Here is a 13,428-nt window from a genome sequence, read left to right as displayed (position 1 = left end):
TACTATAAACAAGTCAGAAAGAACATAGCTGTAAGTACATCTGTAAGTGTGTAGCTGTTTATTTCCTTATGTTAGGATGTAGTCCAAAAAATAGAATTGCTGGGTCAAAGGGTATGAATATATCAAGAAACATGTAACATTTATTTTGTTTAAGTATTTTCTAAATAAGATACATTCACTGCAGAAAACTTAGTAAACAGAAAATTATAAGGGAAAAAAATCCATTTATAAGTCCATCACTCAAGTATAGTCATTGTTAATATTTAGGCAGATATTCTAGTTTTTTTCTTCTGGACACAGATAAACGTGGCATTATTATGTGTAACATGTTTTTACAATATATCAACACGTTAACATGTCATTTGATACTCTTCCATAAATTATTTAATGGATACATGAGGGTCCATTGTATGAATATAACATAATTTATTCAACTTTTTCATTAGATTTGGGCACTTAAATTGCTTCTACTTTATTACCTATAAACACCTATAAAATGTAACAAACAATGTTATAAAAAAACTATATATATTATTTTCTAAAATATTTCTATAGGAAAATTCTTAGGAGATTGGCTCAAAGTACATATGTATGAATGCATGCATGTATGTGGATACATACACACATCTACACATATCTAACACATGTGCATGCACATATGTACGTGTGTGTGCCCAAACTGACTGTCAGAAATATGTCCCAAATTATGTTTCCACAAACAATGAATGAAAGCATCTATTTCTCTGAGCCTCACTAACAATAAGAGGATTTGTAAAGGTGTTTGCAATTTGGTAGAGGAAAAGGCATAATACTCTGAAGAATACCTAACGTCAAGAGATTCTAAAAATCTGTTAGTATAAAGTGAAAACAAGTCAAAACTTTTAAATGATTATTGCTAAGAGTTTAAAACTGCTTCTTGGGTTGTGAAAACTATAGAAACTGCATCTGAGTAAAGCTATCAAAATATTTTATAAAAATTCTGTACTCTACAGGAAGGCCAAAAACTATGGAATGTGGTTCCATTAATAAGTTTCTGGTATATATTTTATAAGTATAAAATTTACTACATACTGAAATATATAGTATTTATTCCAATTCTTTGGATTATTTTGCCGTATGAGTTAATTTTACAGTAAAATAAATACTTGAGAGCTGACATTCTGAAACTTAGATGTCTTGGTTGAGAAAATACTCAGAAATACTGAGTGACAACAAGACTGGCAGGGAAGGCCACCGCTCAGTCAGGCTCTCATGGCGGACTGGTGTCCCCGAGTTTGTCTGTTTTCATTGCTGGCAGTTGAGGCTCTCACATTACACAGGGTGCACAGCCAGTTCTGCACGCACGGTTTTGGAACGGTTCTGGCACGTACTCAATAACCTCACTTAGGCTCAATGGAATACTTTTTGTTTTCCTTGTTATGAAATATTTCAAGCAGATGAGAAAAGTGCATTGTTTTCTTTCAAGCCTGTGAATAACATTTTGACAATGTAGGCCTCTGGGGGGGCTCTCATCTACAGAGTGCAGACAAAGGCCACAAGAGCTGAGTTCACAGGGAGCAGCACCATTTTCTCGTATTTTAGAGTGAACTTCATAATATTTGATGCTCATGCAATTCCAAATGCCACCATAGTAATACATTTCATATATACAATCAAGATTATAGTTTTCCAACTCTTCTGCCTTACTGTAAAATTAACTCCAGGATTGAGTATATGCAGTATGGGATATACCAAGCAAACTAAATGTGAGTGCACTCAGCAGTAACAAAAATTACTTGATTTCTGCAAATACAACCAAGATTTGAACTTCACAGAGAGGAGACGACTATCAGAGTGTCTTTCCTGCAAAATTCAGAGGCAAATGGAGAGTTGGAGAAGACGGCAGAGTCAGTTTAGAGTTCCTTAGCAACAAGAACCGTACCTTCTCACTGGGGACAGAGTTCTAGTGAGGCTTAGGAGGCGAAAGTTTGAGAAACTTAACAGTCACTTTTCCTACTGTCTGGTCTGTCCCTCAGGGTTTGAGGAAAACCACTTCAAAGGACTGGAAGGAACCTTTGGAATGTTTTCCTGCCCACACCACTAAAACCCCTCAACACTCATTCTCAATGAGTTATGTAGGATTTTCAGTTGTTCTCAGAGTTCCCCTCCACGCATATCTCCCAAGTATATAAGAACATTCTCTTCTCTCAAAGGTTCAGAATTTCCTGGTCTGCATTTGGGTTGCTCTTATACAGCATTCCCCATGTATCTCTTCCACAGAGTTCTAGATGCATGGGGTATTAATAGATACTGCCAGAAAAAAAGCAGAGGAAGGATTCTGTGGCCAAATTAGTTTAGGCAATAGCACTAAATAGAAAGTGATGTGTTTTCTCCTAATGGTGGGACTTTTCAGAGGCTTTTATATAATAGTGTCCACTGGGAACCTGTAGAAGCTGTCACCGAGTGCAGTTTAAATGCAGTTTCCCAACCGTTATGAGACTGTGGAAACTTCTGTGGGTCCCTGAGAGTAGGGCTGTGTCTCTCTTGTTCACTACCTAGCACACAGAGAGAACTTCAATATCACTGAATGAATATAGAGAAGCATTTTCATACAGGCTCTCACATAACTAGTGTCCTCTGGCACATGCTGGGACGTGCTAAATGGCCACGGCCCTTTCCTGTAAAGGAGTCCAGTTCCCACCAATGACATTCCACTTTCGCACTCAGGATGGAAAACTTACCCTGGTTCTTTTTCTCCCCATCTCATCAAAGCAAGAGAAGTTGGTAAAAATCTTTTTTTTTTTTTTTTTTTGACTTAGGAATGCGATCTTCATACTTCAGGACTGAGAATCATTAGAATTGACAAGAATTACAACAGGAACTTAAAAGAGGGACAAATGGTTTCCAGTTTGGGTTTTCTGGATATTTACAGCATTGTTGGGATTTAATGGTGGGATTTCAATAGGCAGAGGCAAACAAGAAGGTAAAAGCAGGCAAAAAGGAAAGGCATGTAGTCAAAAAAGCAGAATGAGGAGAAGAAATATGTCTGTAGGAGACGTTTATATGAAGAGGCTAGCTACAGATAACTCTGGAAAACCCATAGGAAGAAAAAAGTAAGGATAGTTAATAACAGGCATTATGAAGGAAAAAAGAACTGAATCTGTACATGGGTATATGAGAGATCCAGATATGCAATGATCCAGGAAAGAGAAGATGAAAATCAGGTAGGACAGTGATTTCGGGACAGACAGAAGAGAACACAATGAAGAAAATAGTTTGGAGGTAACGTGGTCAGCATTTTGCAGACTGACTGGCTTTGGGGAAGGGCTGAGCTGAAGCTATGGGTCAAGGATGCCCCAGAAATCTGACTGATAGCCCACACCTTTCACTGATACTAGGAATAGAACAGAAAAACCAGGTTTAGAAGGGAAGGTTGAGCTCAGTGGCAGACGGGTTGAATGCCTGTCAGACATCTAGGAAGAGATGTCTGGTAGGCATTTGGATAAATAAACCTGATGCATAAGGTTTAGTGATAAAAATTTAAGAGTTAAGTAGAACCATGGCAGAAGAGAAATCAGTGAGATGGATTTAATTGTGTGTGTGTGTTTGTGTGTATGTGTGTGTGTGTGTGTGGTGTATCCTCACATACATGGATATGTATACTCATTTGCAGTTTTGATCTTGAAAATTTAGTTGTATGTCCGTTTATTCATTATATGCTTAGATTGATATGTTGAGCTATCAGTATACCCATTATCAATAAATAATAGATTGAGGGGCTCTTGTTTACTTGTTGCAGGAGTTTAGTAATTCCTTTTATTTTGGAAGCAAGGAAACAAAAAGAAATTTTACTTGACTTTGAATATCTTCTACATAGAAAAAAATCAGTTGGAAAAAAGCTAAAAAACAAACTGGTTCAAACCACCATAAAAATAGGTTGGAGTCTGAATAATCTAGTCTTGCACTGATCTGCTCCCCTACTTCATTCTGGAACCCTTTACTTAGTCTGCACAGACACTGAGTAGTTGTGCCTGCCTCATCTGCATCAGAAGTCCTTCGTTTAAGTTTTTCACCCAGACTCTGCTGTTTATTTTGCTGGCTCAAGTTATTACACTGCTGAACATAGCTTGAGAGTCTTCACTGGAAACAACATGCTAGATGATTTACGAGGTAATCAAGTAGTTGGTTTTTTTTAAGTTGATTCAAGTGAACTGGTCATTGACTTGCATCATCAGTTCCTCTCTCTTTAGCTTTCTCTAAGGTCTGATGGACTCAGAGAAGTCACAGGGATTTCTTCTCTTTTGTAAATTAACAAGCTACATAGAATTATATTTTTAATGCGCTGGGTCTAGTAAGTGACTTATTAACATAACATAGAGAGGCCCCTAAGGAAAAATGGTTCACCTCAGCACATCTGCCTGGAATTACAATTATAATTATTATAATTATTCAGGACATACCCACGAGTTACTCCTGAACATACTGTGAGATTTGCCAGGCTTTTCCCACTAATTTGCAAATCAATTCATCTGATTCTGATTATAAAAGAAGACATTTTAATCACTAAATAAAACCTCCCCAAAGAAGTTGTGGTCTAAAATTGTTTTGTAGGGTAGTGGGACAAAGTGGGAGCTCAGGATTGCAGATACATACTACTGTATATAAAATACATAAACAAGGTCCTACTGTATAGCATGGGGAACCATATTCAATACCTTGTAATAGCCTATAATGAAAAAGAATATGAAAAGGAATATATATATAACTGAATCACTATTCTGTACACCAGAAATTAACACAACATTGTAAACCAACTATAATTCAGTAAAATAAAAAAAATATTTTCTATTGTTATCTCACATACCTTGTTTTCAAATTTGCATGTATTTAGAAAACTTTAGCAACTTTGGATGGAATTTAGCATATATAAATAGGGGCTTTTTAAAAGATTATAGTTGATTTTCAACAGTGTATTAGTTTCAGGTATATAACACACTGAATATTTTTATAGATTATACTTCATTTAAAGTTATTATTAAATATTGGCTATATTCTGTGTGTTGTGTAATATTTCCTTGTAGTTTATTTATTTATTTTATAAATAGTAGCTTGTATATCTTAATCCCCCACTCTTATCTAGTCCCTCTCCCTTTCCTCTCCCCACTAGTTTGTTCTCTGTATCTGTGAGTCTGTTTCTGTTTTGTTATATTCAATTGTTTGTTTATTTTTTAGATTCCATATTATAAGTGATAGCATACAATATTTTTGTCTTTCTCTGTTTGACTTAACATCACTAAGCATAATATCCTCCAGGTCTAACTATATTGTTGAAAATGAGTTTCATTCTTTTTTATGTAAAGAATTCCATTCCATAACATATATATATAACATCTTCTTTATCCACTCATCCATTGATGTGCATTTAGGTTGCTTCCACATATTGGCTATTGTAAATAATGCTGCTATGAATATTGGTGTGCATATATCTTTTTGAATTATTATTTTCATTTTCTTTGGATAGATACCCAGAAGTAGAATTGCTGAAGCATATGGTAGGTAGTTCTATTTTTAGTTGTTTGAAGAACCTCCATGCTATTTTCTATAGTGGCTGTACCAATTTACATCCCACCAACAGTGCACAAGGGCTCCCCTTTCTCCGCATCTTCACCAACATTTGTGATTTGTGGTCTTTTTGATGATAGCCATTCTAACAGCTGTGAGGTTATATCTCATTGTGATTTGATTTGCATTTCTCTGATGATTAGTGATATTGAACACATTTCATGTGCCTGTTGGCCATCTGGTATGTCTTCTTTGGAAAAATGTCCATTAAGATCCTCTGTCCATTTTTGAATTGGGTTATTTGTTTGTTTGTTTGTTTTTTGTTTTGGTACTGAGTTGGGTATCAACCCCTTATTGGTCATATCATTTACTAATATTTTCTTCTATTCAGTAGGTTGTGTTTTTGTCTTTTTATGATTTTCTTTGCTGTACAAAAGTTTTTAAGTTTAACTAGGTCCCATTTGTTTATTTTTGCTTTTGTTTCCTTTGCCTTAGGAGCAGGTCGAAAAAAATACTGCTACAATTTATGTCAAAGAATGTTTTGCTATGTTTTCTTTTAGTAGTTTTATGGTTTCTGGTCTTACATTTAGGTGTTTAATCCATTTTGAGTTTATTTCTGTATATGGTGTGAGAAAATGTTCCCATTTCATTCTTTTACATGTCCAGTTTTCCCAGCACCATTTATTGAAGAGATTGTCCTTTCCCTTGTGTATTCTTGCCTTCTTTATTGTAGATTGACTGTAAGTGTGTGGGCTTATTTTTGTGCTCTCTATTCTGTTCCATGATCTGTATGTATGTTTTTGTGCCAATACCATGCTGTTTTGATTACTGTAGCTCTGTAGTCTGAAGTTTGGGAGGGTTATGCCTCCAGCTTCATTCATTTTCTTCAGGCTTGCTTTAGCAATTCTGGGTCTTTGAGGATTCCATATAAATTTTAGGATAATTTGTTCTAGTTTTGTGAAAAATGTCCTGGGTAATTTGATAGGGATTGCACTAAATCTGTAGATTACTTTGGGTAGTATGGCAATTTTAACAATATTAACTCTTCCAATCCAAGGGCATGGGATATAATTCCACTTATTTAAATCATCTTTAATTTCCTTAACCAATGTTTTGTAGTTCTCTGCATATAAGTCTTTCACCTCCTTGGTCAGGTTCATTCCTAAGTATTTTATTTTTTTGAAGCAATTTTAAAAAGTTTTTTTTTTACTTTCTTCTTCTGATATTTCATTATTAGTGCAAACAAATGCAACAGGCTTCTGTATGTTAATCTTGAATTCTGCTATTTTGCTGAATTTGTTTATTAGCTGTAGTAGTTTTTGTGTGGAGTCTTTAGGGTTTTCTTTAAATAATATGTCACCCGCATTTAGTGACCGTTTTACCTTTTCCCTTTCAATTTGAATCCTCTTTCTTTCTTTCTTTCTTTTTTTTTGTCTGGCCGTTATGACTAGGACTGTCAATGCTATGTTAAATAGAAGTTGTGAGAGTGGCATCTTTGTACTGTTTCAGATTTTAGCAGGAAGGCTGTCAACTTTTCACTGTTGAATATTATGTTGGCTGTGTGTTTGTCATAAACAGCTTTTAATATGTTGAGGTATGTTCCCTTTATACCCACTTTGGTAAGAGTTTTTTTTATCATGAATGGATGTTGAATTTTATCAAATAATTTTTTTTGCATCTATTGAGATAATCATGTGATTTTGTCCTTTCTTTTGTTGATGTGGGATATCACCTCAGCAAATGAGTTTTCTGATCTTAATTGTTTTCTCTTTATAGTTCCTAGTTCCTTTTTACAGTCTTCCATATTTCTATTGATAGTCTTTCTTAGTTTGTTCAGTATTTTTATTATTTCCTTTTGAACTTGAGAGCTGGGAGACTGGAGAGGTCTATTTCATTATTTGTCCTTTCAGGGAATTTCTCTTGTTCTTTTAATTGGGAGTGGTTCCTCTGCTTTTTCATTTAACTTGTATTTCTCTGATTCTATGAATTTGAGAGTAACAGTTACCTGCTCTGGTCTTGAAGGGCTGTTTTTATGTGGGAGTGTCCTGTGTAGCCTTCATGCTTCTAATATTTTTGTTGTGAGGGCTGTTTTTAGTATAGATGGCTTCCTCACCTTTCCTCCCTGTGTGCTAGCCGTTACCCCCTGGATAGAGGGTGTGATTCGTATTGTGGTGACCAGAGTGGGGTCTACTCTTCGCTCTGTGGTTGTCACAGCCCTCTTGGGGGCTGGGTCTGCTCCCCAGTTGTTGGAGTAGAAGCCCCCAGATCCGTTTCTGAGCTGCTGTGTGAGGTAGGCATGACTGGAGCACTCCCACTGGGAGAGGAGCCACTGAGTATTTCTCTGCAGATGTCCACCAAGAAGTGCCCTCTGTGGTGTCACCTGTCACCTGTTGTGCAGGCTCCCAATGTACACTTTTGTTGGCTCTGCCCTCAGCCCCACATCAGCCGTGGGAATGCAAGCAGTCTGCCCTGGTGCTCGTTATGTGCTCCACTAACCTAGGGCAGATCCATTGAAGTTGGTCACCAGGACCCGCTGTAGTCATGCGTAGCTGTGCACCTGGATCCACCATGGGCTAAAGGGTCAGTCCAAATACCAGCCTCACCTTGATGTGTGCATGCCCCCTGTTAACGCTGGACCTGGCTCAGCTGTGCACCAGCTCTCAGTGGGGCAAAGCTGCCTTAGCCCCCTGGGACAAGGCTCAGAACTCAGCTTCACCTCCAGAGTCTCATGGCCCCTTGTGCTGGGCTCAGACCTCAGCCCTGCCTCCACCTGGGGGCAACCCACCAGTGACTGCACCTTTCTAAATTCCCAGAGGCAGAGCCATCCTGATAGAGAACAAGCCAAGAAGAGGACCAATATGGCAGGGCCCCGCCCCTTCTTTTGCATGTGCTAACAATGGGGCTTTTTATGGTGGACCTGGGCTTCCTTGCACATACTCCCAATCAGCTCGACCCACACTCCAGCCCCTTCAGGCTGTCTCCGTGCAGCCAACCCTTGTCCTCCCAGTCCTCTCCCTGGATCTATCCTCTGGAGCCTGACCTTCAGGGCCCAGCCCCCACACATACCAGCAGGCTTGTGTCTTGGGCTGGGGAGGGCAGCAGGTGGCCTGCATCCCGCTCACCAGTTTCTCCCTGTTTGGCTTGCAGTGAACCAGCAGCTGTGCTCTCCTCCAAGCCTTTGAAGTTCCCTTTTTGTCCCAGCTGATCTCTCCACTGGTAATGGGCTCCCTAGGGTGAGGGAACTTTTCCTCTTTCACCGCTCCCTCCTGGGGCACAGGTCACATACCGATTCTTCTTTTTTTCCTACCCAGTTATGTGGAGATTTTTCTTGTAGCTTTGCTAGTATAAGATCTTCTGACAGATCAGTGGGTTTTTTGTGAGAACTGTTCCACATGTAGATGTATTCTTGATGTTTTTGTGGAAGAAGGTGAGCTCCATGTCCCTCTCCACCATCCTGAAGCCCCTCCCCCTAGTCTTTCTTTGTCTTTGATAACCTTGTTACTTTTGAAGAGTACAGGCTAGCTATTTTGAGAATGTCCCTCAATTTTAGTTTGTCTGACTTTCCTCACAATTTAAAAACACAAGTTAAGCATTTTTATCAGGAATTTCACAAAAGAGATGCAGTGCCTCTCTCAGGAAATCACATCATGTCGGTTTGTACAATTATTAGTGATACTGTATTTGAGCACTTGCTTACAGTGGTATCTAGTGGTTTTCTCCATTGTAAAATTACAGTTTTTCTCTCTGTAAGTAATTTTCAGAGAAAGTTTCTGCAACTATTCAGATATCCCTTTCCTCATCACACCTTTGCCCCTTTGTTTTGACATCCACTGATGACTTTCTAAAGCCACCATTCATTCTAAATTTATTAGTAGGCAATCTATTGTAAAGAAGAGCTTTCCCTCTCTCCTACCTACCTATTCATAATTTCCATCATGGATTCTTACTTTATTCAGTAGGTTATAATCCCACTACCTATTTTGATGTTCCCATTTCCTCTACTCTAGCCAGTGGAAGTCCGCTCAAACTGGCTTTATGTCCTTTTGACTTATTCCTATAATTCTTTGAGAACTTCCTTATTTTTTTTGTCAAAGCAAGGTGTTCCAGGATCATCTTGTATCTTCCTGAACCAGCACTGGGATCAGTTGTTTTTATAAAAAGTTCTGGTTTCTTTTAGTGGAGAGTGGTATTTAGTAGGAACTATAGTTGTGCTCATTGCTACAAGCATGTCATTTCCTTTTAGTCCTGCTAAGCAGAAAGAACTAGAAAAGACATGTCTCTGTGTGTATTTTTATATCCATTTATCTATATATACTTATGAAAAAGTGAGTTTATACTGAACCTGCAATTACAATTCAATAACAAGTTCTAGTCTTCCCCTTTTACAAACTTATAACTATTCACCAACAGTGAGAAACCTGCCTTGCACTATCCTCATTTTTTTTTTAATTTGCTCAAGCCTAGGATACCAAAAAGGTTGTTTCTAAATTGCTAACCCATTCCACTGCAACAATACAAACCTACTTATTGGAGCTCAATATTCATTTACAGTTATTTTTAGGTAAAATTTAAATACATTAAATGCACAAGATCTAATAGGAACAATTCAATAAATTTTGACAAATGCACACATTGTTGTTACCCACACTCATAATAAGGTACAAATATTTACAGTCGTCCCAGAAAGTCCTCTCACTCAGCCAACAGTGTCCCAAAAGAAAGCCACTTTTATGGTTTTATTTTTTTAAAGATTAGGTTTCTTGGCTGAGTATTTAACAATTAATTTTTGTAAATAGCGGATTCTTAAAAGAAATTTTAGAATATTTTAATTTCTTGTAGATGGATGTTGACCTATGGTATATTCTGTTTTAGATAAATTAATGAATATAATACATCTTGAACCCAAATGAAATGCAGGCTCTTAACACAGCCTCTACTGACCACCCCCTACCCTCAGTCTGGCTCACTATACTTCAGCCACACTGGACATCTTTCAGGTCCTCAACCACATCAAATTATTTTCCACTTTGGAGACTGTGAATTAGTTGTTCCCTCTGCTAGAACACATTTTGCTTAATCTCCAATTATCTGACCATTTCTCATCATTCAAATCTTAGCAAACCATCATCTACTCCAAGAGATTGTTCCTAACTACTCTGCCTAATGTTGCTCATCACTTTTCCTGAGTCATTCTCTGTCACTTCCCCTGCTTTATTTTCTACATAGCTCTTATCACTCTATTTATGAACTTACTTATTCATTCTTTGTTATTCCCTCAGCACTTAGAATAATGTGTGGTAAATGTATGTGTGCGTGTGTGTGTGTGTGTGTGTGTGTGTGTGAAGGAAGGGGTTCAATAAATATTTATTGGATGAATGAAAATGTCATAATTTCAATTGTTACTCTTTATTAAATACCTTCCTTAGTCTCTGAGAATCCGGAAGGACAAAATATTTTTCTTACACAAATTATTAATGAATATAAATCAGTATTTCCTTACTTTTTCTTTCTTTTATACTTTTTACTTTGCTTACTCTTCTAATGAGCAAATGTATAATATCTTACTATGATATAACTACATGTAAAAAGTATATATTCATTGGGGTTTTTTGGAGCAATTACTCAGAAAAAAATATTTCTACTTTGAAGTGATGGAAACATTAAATATTAACATTTTAGCTTACAAAAGCATGTATCTAGTTAGAGCCATAAAAGAATACTGTCTCTTTCCAAATGTGGGCTTTAAACCTGGCCAAAGGTTGCTTCACTGGGAGACTGTTCAAGGCACTGCCTTTCATGGAAATGAAACTGGATTTTTTTCCCTGGGGTAACACAAGTAAGAAAAAATGTGCCATTAGGGACAGCTCCTGTGGGACAGGAGCTGTGGACTCTGGAATATACTCCTTTACTCTGAGACAGAACACAGCTGTTCACACTTACAAGGACAGTTACAAGCAAGCCATCGAGTTTGGCTTTGTGTTCATCTACTTGTTGCTTGATGGCTTTGGGGTGGAAAAAGTGATCATTCATAACTGGATTAATTTTTGCTCATTTAGAGTTCACAGATTTTAGTTATGGCCTCAAAATATCTTTTCATATAAAACATCTGAAGCAGTTTCTGGATTTTCACTTATTTGTTAACCTGAAAATCCCAGGAAAGACTTTGACAACTCTTTGATAGTTTTCTGGATGGAAACTAATTTTAAGAAATGCAGTAGTTATAATTACAAAATTGATTCTTCTCTATAGAATTAGAAACATAAGGGCTGTCAGAAGAGGCAATATATATTTTGTTTGTTTGTGTTTGTTTCCAAGGAGCATAGCAGCCACTGATCATGAACCAACAGATGCCAGGAAATCCTTTCCTTGTTTTGATGAGCCCAACAAAAAGGCAACTTACACAGTGTCTATCATCCACCTCAAAGAGTATAAGGCACTTTCAAATATGCCAGTGGAGGTGAGTATTTTTGTTTTATTTATGCAGCTAGACTGTTTACAGTATCAGATAAATTAACTGATTTGTTGTGAGAGAACCCACTGAAGTCTCAAATTAAATATGCTCTACTAGCTTATTTAGAGGCTTGAAAATACACTTGGTCAATCTCTTTTCTTTGAGCACTAGAAGTCTTTACCCTAAGATATCACAGTCCAGTCAAAAACACCACATTGGGCTTTCTAAGCAAGAGTGAATACAGTAGACATACATCAGCTGGGCTCTGCTTAAGTGAGAGAATCTCCTAGTCATGACAAATCAAAAGCAAACTAATGGAATTACAGACATAAAAATACTCTTTGTTTTCAGTTGAATATACACCCAGTTTTCAAGATAGAGCTACTGCAAAAAATCATCACTTAAATCTTGAAGTATAGACACCAGCTCCAGAGAGCACCATACCCATAGGTATTCCAGCGAACAAGAAGTACTCATTAAATGTTAAAAAAAAAATAGGCTACAATAAGTTCTGTTTGAATAATTATTAACATGACTCTTTCCTCTGTTACTGCTCCTCCACCCCATAATGGGCAACACAGTTAACTAGAGTGTCATTACTTCAAGGTTGAGGTTTATTATACCTTATATCTTTGACATGTAAAAGGATCAAGTTCACCCTTAGATATAATTGTCACCTACCTGATACCAGAAAAGTACTCTGCCTACGTTATATCTTGCATCTTTCTGTCCTACTATCTGAAATATCATCATTGAAATTCATCTGTTTTAATTACAGATATCCCTTGAAAAAGCAAACAAAAGCTTTAAGAGTGTCAAAAAGTAAACCATCACCAGCCATCCATGCCTCAACGTCAGTCAGGTTATCAACTTTTCTTCTAGTGTCAGACACCTGGACAATTGAGTTTTGATTGGAGAAGAAAGAGGAAAAGATGAACTTAAAGTATGACATACTAACGCAGAAGCCTGGATCAGAGTAAAATGCCATCAGAATCTTTTGGGATGGAAGGGAGAAAATGAAGGTTGGAGGAGAAAAAGTGCAAACTTTACTAACCTCTGCTTAAGATTTCCCTACGTGACATTTTCATTCTGCAGAGTATACTCCTTCACCTTCACCTAGTTCCAGAAAATAGTCCTGGAAGAGGGTGAATATTCTGGGTCCTTAGGAGGTTAAAACTACTAGGTTTGTATTGTAGAGTAACTTTGCTGGGGCTCCAATACTACTCTACAAGCACATGCATATAACATGCTTGCTTTGTCAATGACGCATTAAGTTCTGGTCCAGCCTCCTTCTCTTAATTCTTTTTGAAAGCTTCCCACTGCAGTGTGACTTACTGTGTGGCTGCAGGGCATATGGAAATGTTTAAACAATGGGTAGCAGGAATTAGGCAAGTATTCATGGATGAAGTATTTAGATCTGGTGATTGGCATTGAGG

The 13,428-nt window shown here is 37.3% G+C and overlaps 1 protein-coding gene across 1 annotated transcript in view; it reads left to right on the top strand.

The window, feature by feature from the left end:
- The window catches only part of ENPEP (glutamyl aminopeptidase), a 76,418-nt gene that overhangs the window by 2,525 nt on the left and 60,465 nt on the right, over positions 1-13,428 (top strand). The window contains exon 2 of the mRNA XM_010953685.3: positions 11,857-11,998. Coding sequence (XP_010951987.2) covers positions 11,857-11,998 — 142 coding nt within the window. The remainder of the gene's footprint in view (positions 1-11,856; positions 11,999-13,428) is intronic.

The sequence above is a fragment of the Camelus bactrianus genome, chromosome 2 (genome assembly GCF_048773025.1).
Source record: "Camelus bactrianus isolate YW-2024 breed Bactrian camel chromosome 2, ASM4877302v1, whole genome shotgun sequence".
NCBI classification, from domain to species: Eukaryota; Metazoa; Chordata; class Mammalia; order Artiodactyla; family Camelidae; genus Camelus; species Camelus bactrianus.
This window is presented reverse-complemented; position numbering and strand designations above follow the sequence as displayed.